Source organism: Hyperoodon ampullatus (assembly GCF_949752795.1).
Source record: "Hyperoodon ampullatus genome assembly, chromosome: 6".
Lineage (NCBI taxonomy): Eukaryota > Metazoa > Chordata > Mammalia > Artiodactyla > Ziphiidae > Hyperoodon > Hyperoodon ampullatus.
The window spans coordinates 104302158-104326513 of record NC_136919.1 but is presented as its reverse complement, the minus strand read 5'-3'; the positions used below and the strand labels follow the sequence as shown (position 1 = coordinate 104326513).

General features: G+C 37.8%; 1 protein-coding gene across 13 annotated transcripts in view; it reads left to right on the top strand.

The window, feature by feature from the left end:
* The window catches only part of IARS1 (isoleucyl-tRNA synthetase 1), a gene marked incomplete at its 5' end in the record, with an annotated part of 73446 nt that extends 49650 nt beyond the window's left edge, over positions 1–23796 (top strand). For 7 of the 13 annotated variants that reach the window (XM_079706555.1, XM_079706563.1, XM_079706559.1 and 4 more), the window contains 8 exons: positions 2219–2331; positions 4353–4448; positions 5275–5451; positions 6215–6320; positions 13553–13678; positions 15606–15749; positions 16475–16627; positions 23712–23796. In XM_079706555.1, coding sequence (XP_079562681.1) covers positions 2219–2331; positions 4353–4448; positions 5275–5451; positions 6215–6320; positions 13553–13678; positions 15606–15749; positions 16475–16627; positions 23712–23794 — 998 coding nt within the window. In that variant the 3' untranslated portion in view covers positions 23795–23796. Of the gene's footprint in view, positions 1–2218; positions 2332–4352; positions 4449–5274; positions 5452–6214; positions 6321–13552; positions 13679–15557; positions 15750–16474; positions 16628–23711 lie in introns of all 13 variants that reach the window. The other 6 variants (XM_079706552.1, XM_079706562.1, XM_079706558.1 and 3 more) reach the window with 5 other exon arrangements.
* Positions 23797–24356: the final 560 nt, after the last annotated feature.

The window sequence follows — 24356 nt, the reverse complement described above, 5'->3', positions numbered from 1 at the left end:
CAGCCTTTTCTTAAATAAGAACTTTTTTCTCTGTTCATAAAAATATTTATTATGAATAATTCTGATAATTTAGAAAAAAGTAAATAAAGTAAAGAGAATAAAAATGACCCATAACCGATCACCCATCCATTTAATGTAGATTGAGTGCCTACTGTCTGTTGTGTTAGGTGCTGGGGTGCTATTAAAATTCTGATTTATATAATTACAGCTTTACAAAATGGAAATCACATTATAATTTAAATTTCACATTTTTCACTCATATATTTTTACATTTTATGTTATTTTATTTTTATTTATATTTTTAGTCTGCATTTTCACTTTACATTATAAACATTTCTGTGTGTTTTAGTCTTTAAAATGCTGTTTCAGTAAGTGCTGAAAATATTTTCCTTCGTGTGGATACCGGATAGTGTCTAACCAGTCTCTTATTGTTGGTGCTTTAGGTTGTTTCCATTCTTTTAATAGTACAACTAATATTTCAGTGAATATTTTCACATATAAGTGTTTTGTGGAATTGATTCCTTTTGGCTAGATTTCTAGATAGAAATTACTGAGTCAGAGGGGTGGACCTTACATTACCATTGAACTCAATAAATGCTAATGTGGGCCTAGAAAAATCTACCCTAGTGAGAGAGCAGAACCCCCTGAGATTCACCAGCCAGTGGTATAGAGTGTTATTGTTATCAGATGTTGCTTGTAGAGAAAAAGATGGTGACTTTTTAGAGGTGCCAGAATGAAGACTAGAAGATATTCAAAAGAAAAAAGTTATGTTTTAATTTTAATTCAAAATTTAAATTTTAATTTTAAAATACTTAAGTATTTTTAGAGAAAGGGATTTAGCATTGAGGTTTGGGGCTTCTTGCGAAGGAGGACTGGGTCAGAACTTATCATAGTTTCTCTAAAATATCTAGAATACGTATGTTGGTCTCAATTGAGTAAGACTGGAGTCATTCATTCAGCAAATATTTTTTAAGGCCCTTCTGTTTGGTTGGCACTGAGAACATAGAGTTAAATAAGGCAGACATTGTCCTTACCCTCATGGTGCTGGCAGACACTAAAGATTTATGGACATAATCATAGTTTTGGTAAGTACACTGAAGGAAATCTTTAGGGAGCTTTTCCAGGTGCCCAGGAGTTCTCAGCTCTGCCATGATTAGAATCATATGTGGTCTAATTATGGCCACTTGACATCCTGTAGCAATCCTAGGGCATGAGTTGTTTGATTGTTAGGGTTCCCTCTGAAGTTGAAAACCATAAGCATGGAAGTGTCATGAGGAAAGATTTAAAGATTCAGAAATCAGATGGGTAGTTATGGAAACTGGGGGAAATGTACCTAAGATTCCCCAAATTTTTAGGTAAAATTTATAAAACATAAGAGGCTAGCAACTAAAAGTTTAGTCAGTACTAATTTAACTTGATTTGTTAAATTAACAAAATTAAAGGATCAGCCTTTAAGTCACAAATCTTAAGTTGTTTCACCAGTTAGCCGAAGTATTAAAAATTCCTCAAATAAACCTTATTTGAAATGGAAAGCCTACAGTTTCTAAGCTATAGTTTCTGAATGGACTGTTCTGCATTGATGGAAAGCAAAATAGTTCTCAGAATGCAGTGACATAAAGTGAAAATGACAGCCAGTTGCTCAAAGACCAAGAAGATCATTTGTGAGTTACCATAGTAGGCTTTCCTGATGATGGGAACTGCCATCCTTAGCTGTTTATACATTCTGCCTACCATGAATAGGCGTGATGCTCAGAACTTCACACTGTCTACCTTTTTTCACCCTCACTGCACTCTGATAGGCAGATAACAGAACACCAGGGTCCTGCAACCAATGAGTGGTGGGCCTAAGTCCAGTTTGACTCTACAGACTGTGCTTTCTTCATTATAGCATGCTTTCTCCATCATAAACATGCTTGCTCATGTTTATGGTGGAGATTCGTTGCCTTCTGGCACATGTCTTTGGACCTGGGAGCTTATATGCAACAGTAAATATCAGTGGTGATTTAAGTGTCCTCAAGATAGCATGGTGCAGTCTACAGAAAGTTTGTCTCATCCTTGACCTGCACAATGACATGAGTCCAGAGGACATGATCTCTTGAAGACTGTGTAGCTTGATTATATGAAGGTTTTATTAAAGAGTGGCAAAATATATTGGTAGCAGGGCAGCTTGAGGAGTGGGGTACTGATTGAGTAACAGTGGCAGTTGTTTCCCCAATAGGGACCATTGTTGTGGAAGGCCATGAATTGCATGAAGAAGATATCCGCCTCATGTACACCTTTGATCAGGCAACAGGTGGAACGACACAGTTTGAAGCACACTCAGATGCTCAGGTATTTTTCTGTTCCCTAGAATATTTCTTTACCAAAAGATAAGAACATAAGAGAAGAAAACATTTACCTGTGCCTCTCCTGACAGTATTGGCAGCTTGTCTCAGGGTAAAATAAACCAGTTATTTATTTTAGATTGGCCTTATTAAACTCCTCTATTATAACTTCTTGACATATGCATTTCTTTAATGAATACATAAATAGATATTTTGTGACTTTATGCATGCAGTTGTCCTAAGTGTTGGGTCATACAAGAATGAGTAAGATGTAATCCCACCCTTCAAGGAATGAGTCTGTCATGGAGATAGAAAAGTAAGTCAATTCTTATTACTGTACTTGATAAGTTATCTAGTAGAAATAAGTGCTCCTATTTGAAGTCTGGGGTAGCAGTGGGAGTGGTTAGAGAGCACCCCTTGAAGAGGATGTACAAGCAGTTTTGCATTCTGGGGTCTGTGTTTTTTTGTTGTAATGGATCACAGCGTCTCTCTTCACTCTTGACCAGACTTCTCCAGGCAGATAGGTTGTAAGGTCTCCATTGTGAGAGTGAGGGACCTGCTGGAGTCCCTCTGTGCTTAATATGCCATATACAGGGAAAGATGCCTCGTATGAGGCAAGCCAACCTCCTCCAGCCTTTACACAGGGTTTTTTTTTTTTTTTTTTTTTTTTTTTGGCATGCCATGTGGCTTATGGGATCTTAATTCCCCGACCAGGGATTGAACCCAGATCCCCAGGAGTGAAAGCACTGAGTCCTAACCACTGGACCACCAGGGAATTCCCATACACAGAGTCTTAAATATGATGTAGACAGAACTCCATGTGGGCAGACAGTGGTAAGGAGCCAAAGGTGAGGAAACTAGGAAAGAAGGAATTGGGGCCAGGGAAAGAGATCTGTAAACAGTGAGAGGGTGCAGTCCTTTCTGATTACAGCCAAATGAGAGAGTCCTGAAGTCGTCTATACTTAAGGAAGTGTTGTTTGTGATGCTTCTGAGTTTCTTGACATGATTTGTGTATTGTGGGCCATGGTTGCCCTGCCATGACACATTATCCATTTCCAGTTTGCCTCCTGCGCCTTCATGAAGTGGAGCAAGTTTGTTAACTTCTCTGATTGAGTGTCCTCAAAAACGTAAATGGGGATGATGCCTAATTTATACGTATATTCCCCTCTATAATAGAAGTGACACTGTCATTATTACCACATCATTGACAGCCTTTATGACCAATGAGATAAAAAAGTAGTTAAAGTTGACAAGAAGGTGGCAATTTAAACTAAACCATATAAAAAAGTATGGTGTGGGCTTCCCTGGTGGCGCAGTGGTTGAGAGTCCACCTGCCGATGCAGAGGACATGGGTTCGTGCCCCGGTCCAGGAGGATCCCATATGCTGCGGAGCGGCTAGGCCCGTGAGCCATGGCCGCTGAGCCTGCGCGTCTGGAGCCTGTGCTCCACAACAGGAGGGGCCACAACAGTGAGAGGCCCGCGTACCGCAAAAAAAAAAAAAAAAAATTAAAAAAAAAAAGAAGTTTGGTGGCCCATTGTAGAAATTGTGTCTTGAATCACACCAACAAACCAAAGAATAGAGTCATGGTTAAAGAAAACAACAGAGATGGCGGCTTTGAGCTCTTCAGTGCACTTGTTTGTGGTGGATCCATTGTGAAAAGTTGTGCTGCTGTAAGAGCTTCATGACTGGTGATATTATTTATTAGAAGAGTTGATATTATTCCTTAGATAGACAAAAAGCAGAGTTACATGAGAGACTCTTGAAAGTCGGTCCCAGACATCTCCTATGAGCAGCACCCTACAGAAGAAAAATGAAAAGTCTCACCTTTCTCCAGAGATGAAGGAATAGCTGTTTACAAAGGAGGACCCAAACGTAAAGAAACCACGTTAATTTTGTGTTTAGCTCAGGTGTGTGACTAAATAGTGCTGCATTATAGACTTCTGAGAATTTAAACACCATTTTGCTGAGTTTGAAAGAACCGTTTTTCTATATTTGATTGTCATGGTGTACACCGTTCATTCCTACAGGCTTTGGTTCTCTTAGACGTCACCCCTGACCAGTCAATGGTGGATGAAGGAGTGGCTCGGGAAGTCATCAATCGTATCCAGAAACTTCGAAAAAAGGTCAGCTTGTCAGATTAAGAACAAGCTACTGTTTTGAAGTTTTGTTTTGGTTTTTTGTTTGGTATTTGTTTTGGTTTGGGGGGAGGAGAGGAGAGGCAGGTAATATAAACCATAGTAATTCATTAATGATGATTAGTCACTGATCTGTGGTCCATTCAGATTGTACTGTTTAGGAGAGGTAGGCCACTTCCTTTCTCTCCTTGTTCACTCCCAAGCTGGATGTGGCTCTTTTGTTTCTCTGATCAGAAGTTTTCAGCTAACATGTGCTCCTTGTCCTCCTTTTTCAGTTCTTTAGGGCTTCGACAAAGCCATCTTCTGAATAGATAGTCTTCCTGACTGGCACATAAGGTCATCAGAGCTGACAGCAAATGTCTCTAAGGAAGGGCAGAGATGCAGTCAGTGTGGAAGGACTCCTAGCTCAGGAAGAGATTGTTGGATCTGGACAGAGTGAGGTGGTTCTTCCTCATTAGTTGGGAGCCAGGGCAGGTGTACAGAACATATTGCCTGCCCCTACTGGGTGAGAGAGCCAGGGAGCTTCTGTCCCAAGGAGGGCTCCCACAAGTCCTCCTCCTCTGGCCAGTTTTCTGAGACCTCTAGTTCAGGGTCTGAGGTGGCCACTCCAGCAGATAATGGGATACTTGTAACCTCTGTCTCAGTTCAGAGCTTTATGAGTTGTTACTTGATCACTGCTTTTTTCAGAGAATTGGTCAGGATACTGTACCCTTCCATAATGATTCAGTGTAAGATCATCAGCCCTGTTTAACAGCGCCTTACATTTCAATTGACAAATGTGCTTCCCTTTTAAATTTTCTCTATGTGCTTTCAGTGCAGTCTGGTTCCAACTGATGAAATAACAGTTTATTATAAAGCAAAATCTGAAGGAAAGTATCTGAATAATGTTATCGAAAGCCACACAGAGTTCATATTTGCCACCATAAAGTCTCCTTTAAAACCATATCCAGTTCCTACATCAGATGAAATCCTTATTCAAGAAAAAATGCAGGTGAGTTCTGAGTTCTGTTGGACATTAAGAGATTTAGGATTAGATTTTATGTTGTTTATGTAGTTATATCTTGATGTTCTGTCCCCTGGTAGCAATTAGTATAGTACTTAGTCCTGAAGTATTGCTCTGGAGAATAGTGAGTAGAGTCCAGAAGAGAAAAAAAGGAAATTAGAGCTGTTCTCTTTGGGAACTAGGATATACATAAGAATTACCAGGTTAGATGACTGTATGGTGCTGTTTTATCTAAAACTAGAAAAGTCAGTATTGTGGATTCTGGTGCTTACTGTTAAACATAAAGAGCAATTGACTTGAAAAGCAGTTTACTTTTATGGTAGTAGGTTATTACATAAAAATACAATTTCATTTCCTGTTCGTACATTTTAGATGTAACTCTGAAAATCTGACCAAGACATGAAAGGTATTGGTCAATAATTCAGAAGTATGTCTGATAAAAATTCTTTTCTATATCAGTTAGTCATTTATTCAGTCATATGTTCCTTGCCCTGTTCTACTTTGTATGGGACAAATGGAATAGAAAAGCAGGACCTGAATGTGACTGTCTTTTCAGTGGCACAAGTTACAAGATGGTTTCATTTTCTATTTTGCATGCTTTCTAAGGAACAAGGAAAAAAGAGGGGAAAAATTGTAGCTCTTCATTGTTTTAGTGTTGAGACTGAATATGCTCTCAGAATTGTATAGAGCTCTTATTCGACACTGTGGTCAGATGCTACAGGTAGCCGGTCACATATTCTCATGTGCTTAGTTAAAAGGGTCTGACCTGGAAATTACACTCACCAGAGGATCTTCCATGCCTGGCCCTGCTTGTGCATATGTCAATCTTAACATTTGTACAGATGGCAGTGAGCAAGGTAAGAGTGAACTCCATTGTTTGTATTTTATTTTTTAATTAAGCCTATGAATGTTTTTAAGGCTATTACAAGAGAATTGGTAAAATTGGATAACTTTTTCTTTCTAATTGTCATCAAAATGAATCCACAAAAGTGATTGAACTAGCACTTCTAGAAAGATGGAGTAGACATACTTTTCCCTATTCCTCCCACAAAGTACAGCTAAACACCCCAGACATGATATATAAAAACAAGCATAAGAAGACTCTTAATGGTGGAGGGAAGAAGGCAGACCAAATAGGGATCTTGGGAACAAGTAAGAAAACAGTGGAGAGTTCCCTGGTTTTTCTTTTTGCTTCATGTATCCCAGGCTTGGAGCTGAAGAAGCTGGCAATCTGGAAATGCCAATGCACATGGATGTAAATATCCCAACAAAATCCTGCTCTCTGCAGGTGGGACCAGGAGAGTGGCAACCTAGCAAGACAGAAAAACTTCCAGACAGTAACTGCTCTACTCTACCCAAGCAAGACAAAAGAAACTAGGCTCTACTACCATTCACACCGGCAAAAGCCAAGTGGGGAGCCTAGACCTTTGCCAGGCTGAGGACCCTCAAGCCCTCACTGCCATGGTGGTGTCAGAGAAGACCAAGCAGTGAGCTGGGACTTTCATCCTACCTGGGTGATAACGAGCTCTTTTGCCCATTAGTGTCATTGTAGACCACGTGGAGAGCCTAAACTTCTATCCCCATCAGGCAATAACAAGGCATCTCTTCCCCTCACCACTGCCCAGCAGTAGTGAGGCCACATATCCCACCACCCTGTCAAGATGTCAGTGAAGGCCACATGGGGAGCAGTAAGGAGGCATTCCTACTCCTTTGTGGCCAGGGGAGGTGTTAGTGGAGGTCTAGAGGAGAGCAGGAACTCCTTTCTTGCATCACCTTACCCCTCACCACCACCACCCCACCCCCCACCCCAGAAGTAACAAGGAGTCCCGACCTCAGTGTCAATGCAAGCTAAATAGCAAACCCAGACTTCTCTCACTAATCAGTGATGAAGTAGTGTTCCCTTTCCCTCGCCAGTGTAATGTCAAACAAAGTCAACTAAAATAGAGGCTGTAAATAAGAACCGGAGTCTCATAATGCCTAACATGTCCAGGTTTTAATTGAAAATTACTCATTATACCAAGAACTGGGAGATCTTAAACTGAATGAAAAAAGTCAATCAGTACATAGGAACAGCAAGATGAGAGAAATGTTGACATTATCTGACAGAATGTAAAGCAGCCATAACAAAAATGCTTCACAGAGCAATTACAAACACAATAGAAACAAGTGAAAAATAGCCTCAGTAAACAAGTAAAAGATATAAAGAATAGAATTAAAATATTAGAACTGGTAAATACAATAATTAAAATACAAAAACTCAGTGGATGGGCTCAACAACAGAATAGAAGAGATAGGAAAGAATCCATAAACAGGAAGAAATAATAATAGAAATTACCCATTCTGAATAGCAGAGTTAAAAACAAAAAAGCTGAAAAAAATGAACAGAGCCTGAAGGATCTGTGGGATAGTAACAAAAGTTTAACATTCTTGTCACTGCATTCTGGAAGGAGGAGAAGATAGGTCAGGACTGAAAAAGTATTCAAAGAAATAATGTCTGAAAACTTCCTAAATTTGGCAAAACACATAAACCTAAAGATTCAAGAAGCTAAGAAAACACCATACAGGTTAAATCCAAAAGAATTCGCATCAGACATAACATAGTAAAACTTCTGAAAACTTAAGGCAAAGAAAACATCTTGAAAGCAGTGACAGAGATGTTGCAATACCTAACTTCTAGGGGAAAAACAATTTGAATCATACTGGATTTCTCATCAGAAATCAGTAGAGGTCAGAAGATGAAAGGACAACATTTCTCAAATGCTAAAAGATGAGTATTGTCAACCCACAATTTTATATCAAGCAAAAATATCTTTCAAGGTAAAAGGATAAATCAAGACATTCTCAAATGAAGGAAAACTAAAAGAATTTGTTACTAGCAAGACTTACTCTAAAAGAATAGCTAGAGGAAATTCTTAAAACAGAAAATGATAAAAGAGGAAATCTAGGGACATCAGAACAGAGGGAAAAAATGGAAAGAGTCCAAATATAGATAAATTCAACAGACTTTTTCTTCTTGAATTTTTAAAATTATGTTTGATGGTTGCAACAAAAACTAAAACCTCTAAATGCATATGCAAGGAATATTCAAGATAGTTATAAATAGGGAAGAGCAAAGGGATGTAAAGGGAGTTAAGATTTCTACACTTATCTCAGACTGGTAAAATGTCAACACCAGTGGTTATGTATATATAGTGTACCAACTAATGCAACCACTATAAAAGCCTACACTAAAAGATACATACAAAAACACTAAACAAATAAAAATGGAATTCTAGAATATGTTCAAGTATCCCACAGGAAGCATGGAAAAAGAAAGTAGAACAAATATGAAGCAGAAAATAAAATGGAAGCCTTAAACTTAACATCAGTAATTACACTAAATGTAAATGGTGTAAATACATCAATTAATAGAGATTGGCAGAATCATAAAAACACATTACCCAGCTTTTTGCTGTGTACAAGAAAGTCCTTAAATATAACAAAATAGGTAGGTTGAGAGTAAAAGGCTAGAATAGGATATACCATGCAAGCATTACTCAAAGAGAGCAGGGTGTCTATGTTCATTTCAGTGAGTACACTTTATAGCAAAGAAAATTACCAATGATATTAAATAATGATATAATGTCAACCCAAAGGAAAATATAATGATCCTAAATGTATATATACCTAACAACAGAGCTGCTTAAATACATAAAACAAAAACTGTTAGACCTTGAACGAGAACAGAAAAATCCGTAATTATAGTTTGAGAGAACAGTTAGATAGAAAATCAGAATCTAATCAGTATTTATGGAACACCCACCCCACCTAACAGCAGCAGACTACACATACTATTCAAGTTCCCATTTACCAAGGTATATTATAGCCTAGGCCATAAAATAAACCTCATCAGATTAAAGAGTTGAAATCATATAGAGTATGTTCTCTTACCACAATGAAATCAAACTATAAATCAATAACAAAGGTAAAAGCAAAATCTTAACACATTTGAAAGCTAAAAAACATACTTCTAAATAATCCATGATCAGGGAAAAAGTGTTAAGGAAAAACAAATGCATAAAACTCAATGAAAAGGAAAATACAGTATCAAAATATGTGGATTACAGCTAATTTGTATCTCTGAAGACTGACATTAGAAAAGAAGAAAGTTTCGATCAATAATCTAAGTTCCAACCTCAAGAATCTAAAAAACAAAGTAAGCAGAAAGAAGGAAAATAAAAATAAGAGCAGAAATCAAAGCAATTGAAAATAGAACAATAAAGATAATAAAACAAAAAATGTGATTCTTTGAAAAAATTAATAAAATCAATAAACCTCTAGTGAGACTGACATAGAACCAAAGAAAACACTAATTACCAATATCAAGAATAAAATAGTAAAAGTTTACTGTACATCAAAAAAAAGAAAAAAGAATAAAATAGGACATCAATACAGACTGCAGAAATCAAAAAGATAAGCAAGTACTGTGAATAACTCTCTACACATAAATTTGACAACTTGGATGAAATGAACCAGTTTCTCAAAAAGCACAAACTGCCTCAACTCACTCATATGAAATAGATAATTTCATTAGCCCTATAGCTATTAAGGAGATTGAATTCATAATTTAAAAACTCCCTAGAAACTTTGATTGTAAATTTGACTTTCTAGTTGAGTTTAATGCCATCACTGATGGTGTTGCACAATACAGATGTCCATCAAAAAGGGACATAGACATATTCATAAAGTCGGTTCCTCATACCAGTTAAAAGTAATGAAATGTATCTCTATGTATAAATTTTTCTATATTTAAAAAACATTTTCAATGAAAAAAGCAAGTTTCACAATTAAATATACAATAGCGAGCATTCATGTAAATTTTAAAAATACATCATCACACATTGTTTATAAACATATAGAATTATGAAATATGAGAACATGGACTTGAAAAACAAAGTTCATAATAAGTCTTGGGCAAGGGAGGAAGGGAAACTGAGGCAAAAGGTAAAAGATATGGCAATTTTTAAAATGTAATGAAACTCTCAAGAAATCTCCAGATCCAAATGGTTTTGCTAGATAATGCAACCAGACTTTAAAAGAATAAACACCAGTTCTACACAGATCTTCCAGAAAATAGAAGAGGAAGGACCACTCCCTAACTCACTTTATTTCCATAATAAAGTATTGACACCAAAACCAGATACAAACAATACCAAAAAAAGAAAACTACAAATATCTCTCATGCATATAAATGTACAATTCTTACCAAAAAATCATGAAATTGAATAAAGCAGTATATACAAAGAATTATGTATCATGACAGGTGAGGTTTAGTCCAACATTACAAGGCTGGTTCAGTATTCAAAAACCGATCAGTATAATCTACCATATTAACAGATTAAAAGCTTATAAGACTATACCAGTTAGAAAAAGCATTTGACAAAATTCAGTGTTCATTCATGATAAAAAAAAAAAACTGTCAGAAAAATAGGGAGAGGAACTTGATCAACTTGATATTCAGCATTGCATTAGAGCTTCTTGCCAGTAGAATGAGGCAAGAAAACAAAAAGAAAAGAAAAGGCATGCAGATCAGAAGGGAAGCAATAAAACTGTTTCTATTTAAAAGTGACATGATTGTCTACATAGAAAATTGCAAGGAATCTGCAGACTGAGATGTATACTGGGACCCCTCCATTGCTTTGCCCACCAGCACCGTTACCAGCTATTCCCAGGATGTTTGTATATCCATTTGGACCTGTGATGATACCTCGGGCAATACGTGGTCCTCTACACTGCTGCACAAGTTCAGTGATGTGTGGCATGTGAGCTGATCCATCACTGCCAACATTCTGCCTGTCTTAGGTGGAGACAGGTGATCCTGTGGAAGGAATTAGTCGCAGGAGCAGAGGATGTGCATAAGAAATGTCAACAGGGCCAGGGTTTTTTGTCAGCTTTAGTCACAGAAGGCCAGCAGAATGAGCAGTGACAAAACAGATGGGGCCTAGCTCCCCCATCTGCTGACTTCAATACTGCTTCTTTCTGGACCAACTGACCAAACAACTAGGAAGAGCTCATAACTCCAACAAGATTATTTTCCCAGGATTGATTTCAAATGCAACCACAATTTATCATCTGCATCAACATGATGTGATATGGTTTATAATTTACTGTCTGACTGAAAGCATTCATGTTATGAGGAAAAAACTACAAATGATCTCTATATTATTTTAAAGTATTTTGGCTAGTTCTATATACCATTTGGGTTTAAGCTTTAATTGGGAGGGTTTGTTTCCAAAGTAACTGAATAAAATCTATTACTTTTTAAAAAATCATATTGCTTATAAAAAGAAGAAAAAGGTTTTCATCAAATTCACAGGATATAAGATAAACATACAAAAATTAATTTTTATATTCTAGCAATGAACATATGGAGAATGAAATTTGAAATGTAATACCAGTTACAATTGCTCAAAAAAGAGATACTTCGGTGTAAATCTAATAAAACAGGTACAGGACTTTTATGTCAAAAACTACAAAATAATGATGAAAAAATCAAAGATCAAAATAAATGGAGAGGGACTTCCCTGGTGGCACAGTGGTTAAGAATCTGCCTGCCAATGCAGGGGACATGGGCTCAAGCTCTGGTCTGGGAAGATCTCACATGCCGCGGAGCAACTAAACCCATGCGCCACAACTACTGAGCCTGCACCCTAGAGCCCATGAGCCACAACTACTGAGCCCACGTGCCACAACTACTGAAGCCCACGTGCCTAGAGCCCGTGCTCCACAACAAGAGAAGCCACCACAATGAGAAGCCCACGCACTGCAACGAAGAGTAGCGCCCCCTCGCCACAACTAGAGAAAGCCTGCGTGCAGCAACGAGGACCCAACGCAGCCATAAATAAATAAATAAATAAATTTAAATAAATAAATAAATGGAGAGACATGCCATAATCATGGGTTGGAAAATTCAATATAATAAACGTGTCAGTTCTCCCCCAGTTAATATATAAGTTTAACTCAGTCCTGTCAAATCTCAGCAATATTTTGTTGTAGATATAGCCAAATTTTCTTGAAGGAGAAAAAATAAAATAGTTAAAACACTTTTGAAAAATAAGAATATAGTGGGAGAAATTACCCTACCCAACTTCAAGACTTATCTGGAGACTTGTGTGGCATGAGCATTGAATAGACACAAAAATCATTGTCACAGATACAGAATACAGAAGTAGACTCACAATAGACCACAAAATGTGGCCAGATGATTTTTGAGAAAGGAGCAAAAGCAACTTAATTGAGTAGTCTTCGTTATATGGTACTAGGCAGTTAGATATCCACATGCAAAAAAATGTCCTAGACCTAACTCTTACACCTTTTACAAAAACTAACTTAAAATGGATCACAGACTTGCTTCCCTGGTGGCTCAGTGGTTAAGAATCTGCCTGCTAATGCAGGGGACATAGGTTCGAGCCCTGGTCCAGGAAGATCCCACATGCCGCAGAGCAGCTAAGCCCATGCACCACAACTACTGAAGCCCTCGCGCCTAGAGCCTGTGTTCTGCAACAAGAGAAGCCACCTCAGTAAGAAGCCTGCATACCGCAACGAAGAGTAACCCCCACTCCCACAGCTAGAGAAAGCCCATGCACAGCAACGAAGACCCAGCACAGTCAGAAATAAATAAATAAAATAAATAAATTTAGTTTTAAAAAAACATAAAACATTTAGGAAAAAAACAATTTTTAGAATTCAGGATTAGGCAGAGAGTTTTTAAGACTTTATACCAAAAGTCCAATCCATAAAAAGAAAAACTGATAAATAGAACTTCAAAATTTTAAATTCCGCTTTGTGAAAGATCCTGTGAAAAGGATGAAAAAACAAGCTACAGATTAGGAGAAGATCTTTGCAAACTGCATATCCAACAAAGGATGTATCTAGAATATATGAAGAAGTCTCAAAACTCATCAGTTTCTTTTAGATCTAATTAGAAAGTGGTAAAAGACGTGAATAGGCATTTACCAAAGAAAATATACAAATGATGTGTTCCCCTTGACTTTTTATTCAAATTTAACTTTTTTTTTCTTCAGTTTCACTTATATTTTTGGCTTTTTAGGTGGAGTACTACTTCTGGAAAATCCAAAAGGAGATAATAGGTTGGACCTTCTAAAGCTGAAGAGTGTTGTTACTAGCATTTTTGGTGTAAAAAATAGAGAGCTGGCCATCTTCCATGGTGAAACAGGTATGTAGAAAGTCAAAAGATATTCATCTGTGTCCTTTGACACGAGATTGATCATTGAGGATCTTAATTTGGTAACATAACCTTTGCCTTTTTCCTGACTCTGAGTCAGGGCCAGCCTCTACAGTAGTTCCTGCATGCAAGTGTCTCTTTATGCTTTCTTTGTGTGATATGGCTGAAAGAACACTGGACTTACTAGGAGATGAAGGTTCTAATCCTACCCTTTACTGTTAGCCATGTGATACATTCTAGGCTTCAGAGACTTCCCTGTTGTGTTTTAACTTTATTAAACATAGTGTCTGTGTCTTGCTAAATCCAGATTCTCAATGAGACAAGCTTAAATAAAATTTTAAAGAATTATAAGTCCATTTCCTCCCACTGTCATGGGTTGAATTGTGACATCACCACCAATCCCCCACCTCTACCCCAAGATGTGTTGAAGTCCTTATGTTTACCCCCAGTACCATCTAATGTGACCTTCTTTGGAAATAGGTCCATTGCAGATATAATTAGTTAAGGTAATACTGGAGTAGGGTGGGCACTACTCCAGTATGACTAGTGTCCTTATAAGAAGAGGGCCATGTGAAGACATAAACAGGGGGAAGGCTATGTGGTGAAAAAAGCAGAAATTGGAATTAGGCAAACCTGCAAGCCAAGAAACACCAAAGATTGTTGGGAACCTCCAGAAGCTAGGAAGAGGAAAAGAAGGATTCCCTTACAGGCTTCAGAGGGAGCATGGCCCTACTGACACCTTGATTTTGGACTTCTCACCTACAGAGACTGTGAGACAATAAATTTCTGTTGTTTTAAGCCGTCGCACCCACCCCACCCCACCTCCCTCCCCAGTTTGTGATTCTTACAGCAGACAAAGGAAACTAGTACACTCACTTAACAAACCTGAATGTTCATTTTCAGAAACTTTTAAATATCAGTAGCTTAAAAGAAGAAATCTAAATAGCCAATAAATAAAGGGAAAACTGCTGAACCTCAATAGGAAAAACCACAATGAGGTACTATCACATGCAACCGAATTGGCAAAAACTAGAAAAATTTCACAATATCAGATGTCAGGGATATTATGTAGTAGGATCTGTCATTCCCTGTTGGATTGTAAATTGATAGAAGCACTGTGGACAGCCATTTGCTGTTTTATCTGTTAAGGGCTGGATAAGGGAAGCAAACATGATGTGGGGAAACTGAGTAAGTTAAGGTCTGGAAGACAGATGGTTCACTGGGGGCTCTGAGAAAAATCTGTCACCAGGATCCACCAAGGGGAGCTGGTAAGTAAGTCAGTGGACAGCTTGGATCTCTATCTCAAGTCACTGTAGAATAAGAAGCAAGGACATACTGGAACTCACATCTGTCTAGCTCACTGTCCCCTCTGACCCAGCAGATGGCAGCCTGTGAAAGCTGAGTAATGCCTGAGCCCCACCTTAACCTTTAGTGGCATAGTGGCTGTAACTAATCTTCTACCCTAAGCAATGTTCAATTGTATATAAATGAAATTACACTATGTGTGTTCTGTGTGTCTTGCTCTTTTCCACATATGTTCATTAGTCAGCTTATCTTCTGATCATAATTATCTTTTTTTAATATAAGCCGCCTTTTCATGGTAAAGTTTAGGATTCTGATATAGGAGGAAATTTTAAGAGGAGCTATAATATGGAGGAAAAATACTAAAAGGGGAAAAAACAATTTGCCTTATAAGTTATGAATATTATGCTATTTTGCAACATTAAGATTTCCTACTATTTGCATGTCATTAAAGCCTGATTTTATAGAAAAGACAGTATCCTTTGATAAATAGAAATAAAGTGGAAAGCATCACTGTAAAGATACATGATAGTTTAATAATTAAATAGGAAAAAGTGAATGACTTCAGCTCTGAACTTTCCCCCTGAAAGAATGATTTTTTTGTTGTTATTTTTAGAAATAAAAAACCAAACCAACTTACTGAGTCTTAGTGGAAAAACGCTTTGCGTGGCTGCAGGATCAACTCCCTCTGTGGTCAACAGTCCTAGTACTCTTCTCTGTCAATATATCAACCTACAGCTCTTGAATGCAGACCCACAAGGTGCGTGCCTCCCCCAGCTGTGAACACCCTCAGCAGGCAGGTTATGGTGTGTTAGATGTTAAGATTTCCTTTAATGTTCAATCTCTCTGATTTATATGGATTTTTAAAGTCAGCTTCAACTTAGTAATTTAAAATGTAGACTCCAACACTTCTTTGGGGAATACTCACAGCTTTTTTCTTTTGGTGTATTTATGTAGAAACACCCCTCCATCTGACATGGTCAGGAAATGAGGTAAATTGGTTAGGTAAAAATTACAGCTAAATGAAGCTGAACTGTTTAAATATCAGAACATTGTAGTCTTAAATTTTGCCTTTTTTTTCTTGGAAAATGTTCTGAGAACTGTTGTACATATCCATGCCTTAATCAACAGACTAGATCGATACTTATTTTTCCTTGATATTTTGGGGTCCTCATTGTGCACATTTATTACTGTCTTCAGGCTTCATTTGACTGTTTACTGAATATCTCTTCCCTAAACTACTGGGCTTTTATACTAGTTGTTTTTTCTTCTTCCCTTTCTCTTTTCCCCCTGTGAAATATTTAAGACTGTTTCTGCAGACTGTACAATTAATCCCACTCTTGCTCTTGTACCCACTGCTGGCTTTCAAAGCCTTTAGCTCTACCCATTAGAACTGTCTACTCACTACCTCCATTAGGGATCCACTAGCTAGAGGGTGAACTCTCAGGATTTAATCCATTTTGGGTTTTTTTTTTTTTTCTGTAGAGTGTTTAATGGGAACAGTAGGCACTCTCCTGCTTGAAAATCCACTTGGGCAGAATGGGCTGACCCACCAAGGTCTTCTGTATGAAACAGCCAAGGTGTTTGGCCTTCGGAGCAGGAAGCTAAAACTGTTTTTGAATGAGGCTCAAACAGAAGGTGAGGAGATTATAGAACGTGCTAATTGTTTTTCATTTTTGTTTTCATTTTATTGAAAATACTGTGATGCCATCAATTATATGTGTAAGAGATAGTACTATTGTTATACTTTTTTTCTTTTTTTGCTCTTTCTCCAGAAATTTGCCATACTATAAATGTTAAGATAATAATAATTAAAAGGATGATTACTTTTTGCTTTGGAAATAATCTAAAAATTATATTGGTATATTAAAATACATGCTTCTAGGTAAATTAGCTTATCTGCTGATCCTAAAATTGTCCTCTTCCCCGAGAATCAAAATGATCACTGTATTTTAAAATAACAGCTTGAAGGAAACATAACTGACATTGTACTTCCTCCTTTACAACTTATAAAGCATACCTTTTCTCGGTGAGCTGCATAAAAATGTGAAGAGCTAGGTCATTAGTTGACATATTCTCCATTCCATAATTCAGAAAACAGAGAGTCAGGATAAGGCACAGGCTAGTGTCTTCGAGGATATGTTTTCTCTTTCTCCCACTTATATCATCCACTTCTGTGATTTCAGCTTCTGTGGCTGTTCTGACAACTTCTCTATGACATTTTAGCCCTCCCCCGAGTTCTGTTCTATATGTGATTCCCTATCACACATGGGTGTTCATTTTAGTGCTGCTGCCACTGGAATCATTTCCTCAAACAGCTTCCCCTGATGGGATCTGGGTTGGGTTTTTCTGTTTATAGCCATCCTTCTTGTCATCCCAACTCAAAACCTTTTACCATTTCATCCTTTTATTTATCCAGCTGTACAGCCTGGGATTTATTGGACTTTCTGAGTCAAGATTTGTGTCTCCTAGCACTGGTGGAAAATTGCTAGGCATTATCTTTTCCAAAGGTAGTCTTTTGATTTTCTGCAGTTTGAACATGCTGTACCTGGGTATAAATTTTTTGGTATAATGCATTATTCATTTCTGTTACAGAGTTTTGATTTCTAGCATTTCCTTTTAATTCTTAGAATTTCCATCTTTCTGCTTACATTACCCATCTGTTCTTGCATATTGTCCACCCTTTCTGTTAGTGTCCTTAACATTAATCCCAGTTATTTTCAATTCCCCATCTGATAATTTCAAAATCTCTGCCATATCTGAGTCTGGTTGTGTTGCTTGCTTCGTCTCTTCCTATTGTGTTTTTTCCTTTTTAGAATGCCTTGTAGTATTTGGTCGATAGCAGTACATGATGTACTGGGGAAAAGGAACTGAGGTAAATAGGCCTTTATTGTAAGGTTTTATGTTTATCTGGCTAGGAGTTAGGCTGTGTTTATTGTTTACTGTTGCTGTAGGTTCCAGAGGCTCAAATTTCCTTCTGTTGTCTTATGATTTCCCTAGAGATTCCTTTTTAAATATGGTCAGAGCTTTGCCCATTCTTTCAGCTGTAATGCCCTATTATCATACAGGAGCCCATATGATGTAGTAAAGTATAGAGGGAGGAGAAGTGGGGGAAGTGTTCTATAATTTTATGATCAGTTCTCAGTCTTTAGTAAGCCTGTGCCTCTGGGCTGTGACCCTCACAGGTGTTACTCAGCTTTAAAATTTTTCCTCTTTAGGTAAAGAAAAGAGGTGGGTATTTCCCTTTCCCCGGGTCAGTTAGGCTTTGGTTAAAAAGAAAAAAAAATAGTTACTGATAAGGAAGAACTTCTGCCATTTTACTGGGAATTTTTTTCTAGAAGCCTTGTACCTTTTTTTCCTCATTTCCTCCATTACTGCCACCTTTTGTGTTCATTTCATTTTTTGCAGTTTACTGTTTTCTTTTTTTACTTCCTCTTGTGTGTGTGTTTTTTTAAGATCTTAGTGTTTACCATGGGGATTACAATTAACATCCTAAATTTATAACAATTTAACTTGAATTGATACCAGTTTGACTTTAATAACATACAAAAACTCTGCTTCTATACAGCTCTGCCCCTGTTTAGATTCTTGTCAGAAATTATATCTTCATAATTATGTTCCCCAAAACATAAGTTCTTAACTGTGTTTTATGTATTTACTTTTAAATCATGTAGAAAACAAAAAGTGGAGTTAAAAATAAAAAATGCAACAACAATATGGCTTTGACTTACTGTCTAGCATCCTTTCATTTCATCCTGAAGGATCCCTTTAGCATTTCTTGGAGGGCAGTTCTAGCAGTAATGAACTCCCTCAACTTTCTGTTTACTTGGGAATGTCTTCATTGCTCCTTAATTTGTGAAGAAAAATTAAGAAAAAAATCTGTTTTGCAAAATGGAGAATTCTTTGTTGATAGTTTTTTCTTTCAGCACTTTAAATATGTTGTCTCACTGCCTTCTGGCTCTCATGGTTTCTGATTAGAAATTAATCTTTTAATCTTATTGAGTATCCTGGTATTTTGCTTCTCTCTTGCTGCAATCAAGATTTGGTCATTATTTCTTCAAATATTCTTTATATTCTTTTCTTCCTGAAATTCCCATAGTGTGTATGTTGTTCCACTTGGCCTGTGTCTCAGACGCCCCTTAGGCTCTGTCCACTTTAATTCATTCTCTTTTCTTTCTTCTCCTTCAGACTGGATGATTTCAATGTCCTATCCTCGAGTTCACTGTTTGTTCTGTGTGCTAAATTATGCTGTTAAGCTTCTCTAGTGACTTCTTAATTTCAGTTATTGTACTTTTCAGCTCCAGAATTTCTGTTTAGTTCCTTTTATAATTTCTCTGTTGATATTCCCATTTTGTTGATACATTGTTTTCTTGGCTTGTTCTTTGTATGCGGTTTCCATTGACCTTTCCATTAGTCAGTTATTTTCCATTTAAGACAGTTGATTTAGAGTCTGTCTAATAAGTCCAAGTATCTGCGCTCCCTCAGGGACAGATTGTGTTAATTATTTTTTCCTGTGAATGGGCGATACTTTCCTATATCTTTGTATGTTTGTAATTTTTTTTTTCTCTTTGAAAACTGGATATTTGAATTTGGTGACTCTGGAAATGAGGTTCTCTTCCCCAGGGTTTGCTGTGTTTGATGATTGAAGGCTACAGTCTGTTTGTTTATGACTTTTCCAAACTATTTTTACAAAGACTGTATTCCTGGTTGTATGTAGTCCCTGAAGTCTCTGTTCCTTTAGCTTATGTTCAGCTATTATTTTGACAGAGATTTCCTTGACCTCCAGGAACTAAAAATTTAAAAACAAAATACCTACCTCTCCCAGTCTTTAAAGATTGGCTCTGTTCTGGTCCACTCCTTCAGCTCAGCCAGGCCTCAGGCTTCTCTTCCTGTTTTCACTGAGCCCTGAAGATCAGCCACATTTGGCCAAAAAAGCTTTTTACCTTTATCAGAATCAAATGCTTAGGGTCTTCTCAGGTCTTTCTGTGTATGCATACTGCCCTGGGCATGAATGTGGCTTTCTAAATTATTCAGCTTACAGAGAGGCACTTTTTAATGCCCTAATTGCCCAAGCTTTTCCTCCCAGGCCTTAAGCAATCTATTGCCTGTCTCATCCATAATCTTTTGCCCCAGGCAGCTGTGGGTTTTTTGTTTGCCTTTGGTTTTCATGCAGTGCCCACCATTTTTCCATCCTGAGTGAGTTCCAAGTAGGCAAAACAGAGACAAGCACCTTATGTAAGCCCTTCAAGTAGCTCCCAGACAGGTTAGAACAAGCGCAGTACTTTTGCTCTGTTCCTCCTGGAACTAGGAACCAGGGTCCCACACTGGAAACATGGGCTACTGTCTTCAAGCTCACCACCAAGCTAGAAAGGAGCTGGTAAAGCACAAATAAAAACACAGATCTTTCCTGCCATTTTCAAGTTGCCTTTTCTTTGATTCAACATTCACTTGGTTGCTGTAAACGTTTGATTGCTTTCTAGAGTTCTGACGAAGTTGATTCTGGCTGGCTGTTTTGTGATGTTTCAGTTGATGTCCACTTTAAAGGAACATTTATTTAATTCTTTGGGGACACTGTCTACCCTGGCCCACTTTAAACTCAATTATTTTGGGCCACAGAGAGTGTTTAGAAAGTTCTGGCCCCAGTCATGCAAGGGGCCAGAATTCTCATGGGAACATGTTCTGTCTACCTCTCCCCAAACCAAGGCTAAGTGGGGCAAGTCTCTATATTGGTTTACTGTGACTGGTGCAATAAATTACCAAAAACTGGGTGGCTTGAGACAACAGAAATGTATTCTCTCACGGATCTGGAGGCCAGAAGTCTGAAATCAGGGTGTCAGCAGGACTGTATTCTCTAGGGGAGAATTTGTTCTTTGCCTCTTCCAGCTACTGGTGGTGGTTCCAGGCATCCTTGTGGCTACATCACTTTGATCTCTGCCTCATTGCCACGTCTTCTGTCTGTTTCTCCTTTTTCCAAAAAAGGTCACAGTCACAGTTTCCAGGAATTAAAGCATGGTCATATCTTTTGAAAGGCCATTATTAAACCCATAATGTTCTCTCAACTGTTTTTTCTCTGTGGTGAAGGATCTTTTTGAAATTTACCCTTTTTCCATGGGCTCCTTATTTGAGGTTTCAGTTTTTTGAGGGGGGTTTCAGTGGACTCCCCAGTTTGTGTAGACCCTAGGATTTTTCTTCTCTCACTTTCATAGCCTATTAGTGCCAAATCTTTAAGCCTCCAGGCCCACCAGAAAATTTTAATGTTCAGCTACCTCTTGGGATTCATGACATTCTGGGCTCTGTGGATTTCTCTCATTTTCTTCCCTTGCTCAGCTATTTTTTTTTTAATGTAAAAAAAAATTTTTTAATTAATGTTTTATATTATACTTTGACATTTTCTGCTATATTATTAAAAGCAAAAGCCTTCTTTTCCACTTGCATTTCTCTCTTTAATGAAGCACAATTATTTTGCTTGAGATTTATTATCAATAACTCTCCTTTGTCTCTTCACCCCTCACTAGTTTTAGGGCCTCATCATCTAATGAGACAGCCTGTCTGCAGGCTGTATTCTTCCACCAAGATTGTCTTCATGCACATTCCTCCCTTGATGATGTTCCCCTGCTCGGATCCCCCGAGGCTCACCATTATCTAATGCTTCAGAATCTTTATCTTGACACATAAAATCCTTCCTGTTCTGGTCCTTATCTGTCTTTCCAGTTATGTCCATGAAGCTTTCATTCTATCAGAAGGCTTTTTTCACTCTCCTTCCAACACACTTGGCTCTTTCATGATGGTTTGGTAGTCAGCATCAACAAGTAGGAGTAGCTTCCTGTTTTGATAACCTTGTGTGAAACTTCAAAGACATTCTTAACTTCTTTTTCTTAGCCCTCAAATCCATTGGTCACCAAGTGCAGTTGAGCAGTGAAAATGAAGAAGTGTCATCATTTTTACTTGTTCTATGCAAGTGTAGGTACCTGGTTGAAACTGATCAAGGATAGAATCACATCCATGTAAATTAGGTATTAGTACTACTACCTATGATTCACAAACCAGATCTTACCTATAATATCTTATTACCTTCTTTTTGCTCTTAAAGGTTGACTGGGCAAGTTTAGTAGGTGAAAGCTTGAAAGTTAACCTATTCACCCAAGATTATCAAGAAACCTGGTATTCTTTCCAATCCAGTATCTTTTCCCAATCTGATATCTCTTGCCTCATTTTCATTGTATTCTTTCTCTCAAGATTATCTTTCATAAAATATTAATAATTTGGTAAATTAGAAGGATCTCATAAGGCTTACAGTTTTAGAAACTCATTGATGCCTTCTTGCTTGTTCCACTAGATTCTAAATATCTTCTCCAGCTCCTGTAGTTATCTATTAAGGAGGCAGCTTTTGAGAGTATTTTCTTATCTAGGGTTCCTGTTAGGACAGGAGCCATTTTTAGAGAAAGTTGGTCCTTCCCTTTGAACTCAGATCTGGCTAGACACAAAATGCCCCACAGTAGGCAGAGAACTTTTAAAAATTTTCTCCTTCCTTCCTTCCTTCTTCCCTCTTCCTTTCCTTTCTCTTTCCTTTCTCCCTTCCTTCCTTCCTTTCTTTCCCTTCTTCTTCTCCCACCACTGCCCCGCTTTTTTCTGAGCTTTAATATATTTAGTGTGTTTTGATCTATAGTATTTGTGTTATACTTTTGGATGCTCAGGGTTTTTTTTATCTTTAGCTGTATTGGCTCCTGTATTTTTTGACCTGAGTCTTTAGTCTTTGATAAATTATTGCTTTCTGACATTGCAAGCTGTCCTAGGTTTATCATGTATACTCTTTCTTCCCCAAACATGGAAGTTTTTCCTGTTATAGGATGTTAATATTTAGGAACCACAAATCTGAGCTGCTTGCTTAGCATTGCTTCTAGGCCTTTTCTGAAGACATAGGAAATATTGTTCGTGTGGGAGTGTGGGGACATCTTGGGCAGTACTCAGAGTTAGTTAGGTTAAGGGCACAGTCCTCCAGAAGTCTGCCCAAAACTTCTAACCCCAAGTATAAGGAGTTAGGCACCAACTACAGGCTCAGACAAAAGAGTTCACACAAGACCATTTTCACTTCTGGCACCAACTGCAAGTTCAGAGGGTTTCCAAAAATCACCCTCAGGTCTGATAATTTGCTAGCAGGATTCACAGAACTTGTGGAAGCTATTGTACTCATGACTACATTTATTATAGGGAAAGGATAAAAACTAGAACCAGGCAAAGAGAAGAGATGCACAGGGCCAAATCTGGGAGGGGGTCCAAATATGTAACTTCAGATTATCTCTCTGCAAGGAGGCATGGATAGTGTTACCTCCTATCCTCAATACATGACAGTAGTACGTACAGTGTATTACCAACCAGGGAAGCTCACCTGAGCCTTGGTGTCTAGAGTTTGTATTGAGGCTTCATTACATACGTATGATTGCTCGTATGGTTGGTCTTTCTGGTGTAGACAGCTCCACCCTGAGTCATCTCATTAGCATAAACCATCAGGTGTGTTCAGGGGCCTACAATAAATAACAAAAGATGCTCCTGTCACTCAGGAAATACCAGGGTTTCAGAAGTAGCCCCAGTAGCTGGGACAAAGTTTAGGTTTCTCTTAAGGTGAGGCCGAATTTCTTACTACCCAGGCAGTTAACATTTTTTTAATATTCATCCAGAATAGGTAGAAAAATGACTTCTTTAAAACTTCTTCTTTCCATTCTAGAAATTACAGAAGAAATCCCCATGAAGACTTTGAACACGAAGACTGTGTATGTTTCTGTATTACCGAGTACAGCAGACTTCTAACATTCAGCTCTCTGTGTGGTTCAGTCAACCTTTCCCTGGCATATACCTCTTCTCCCCTCCCCCCAACCCCGGACACATACACGGACACAGACATATTGATATTTCCTTCAGGTGCATGTATAATATACTGCTTTTGGTCTAAAATTGAAATGGAATTGATCAAGTGACTTGAGACTTCACAGTAATAGTCACACTTAACCGTAAACACCTATGTAGTCATGTTGAGGAAAAGTTACAGTGTTACCTCAGCACTACAGAGTATATTTCTATACTTGAATTTTTAAGTATAGAACATAGTAGTTGTTTAAATGGTATAGTGTGTGTGTGTGTGTGTGTGTGTGTGTGTATGTGTGCGCACGTGTATATATATATCTCTGTATCTGTCTATATATATATATCATTCTGTGGCCTTTTAAAACTTATTTGAAATCTCTTGAAGGAATGGACAGTGTTATATATTTTTGCTACCTGGATTTTCCTGGGTAATTTGATGGAATATTTTTAGTAAATCAGAACAATAGACTTTCTCACAGGTAATAAACATGTTAGAAGTAATTCATTC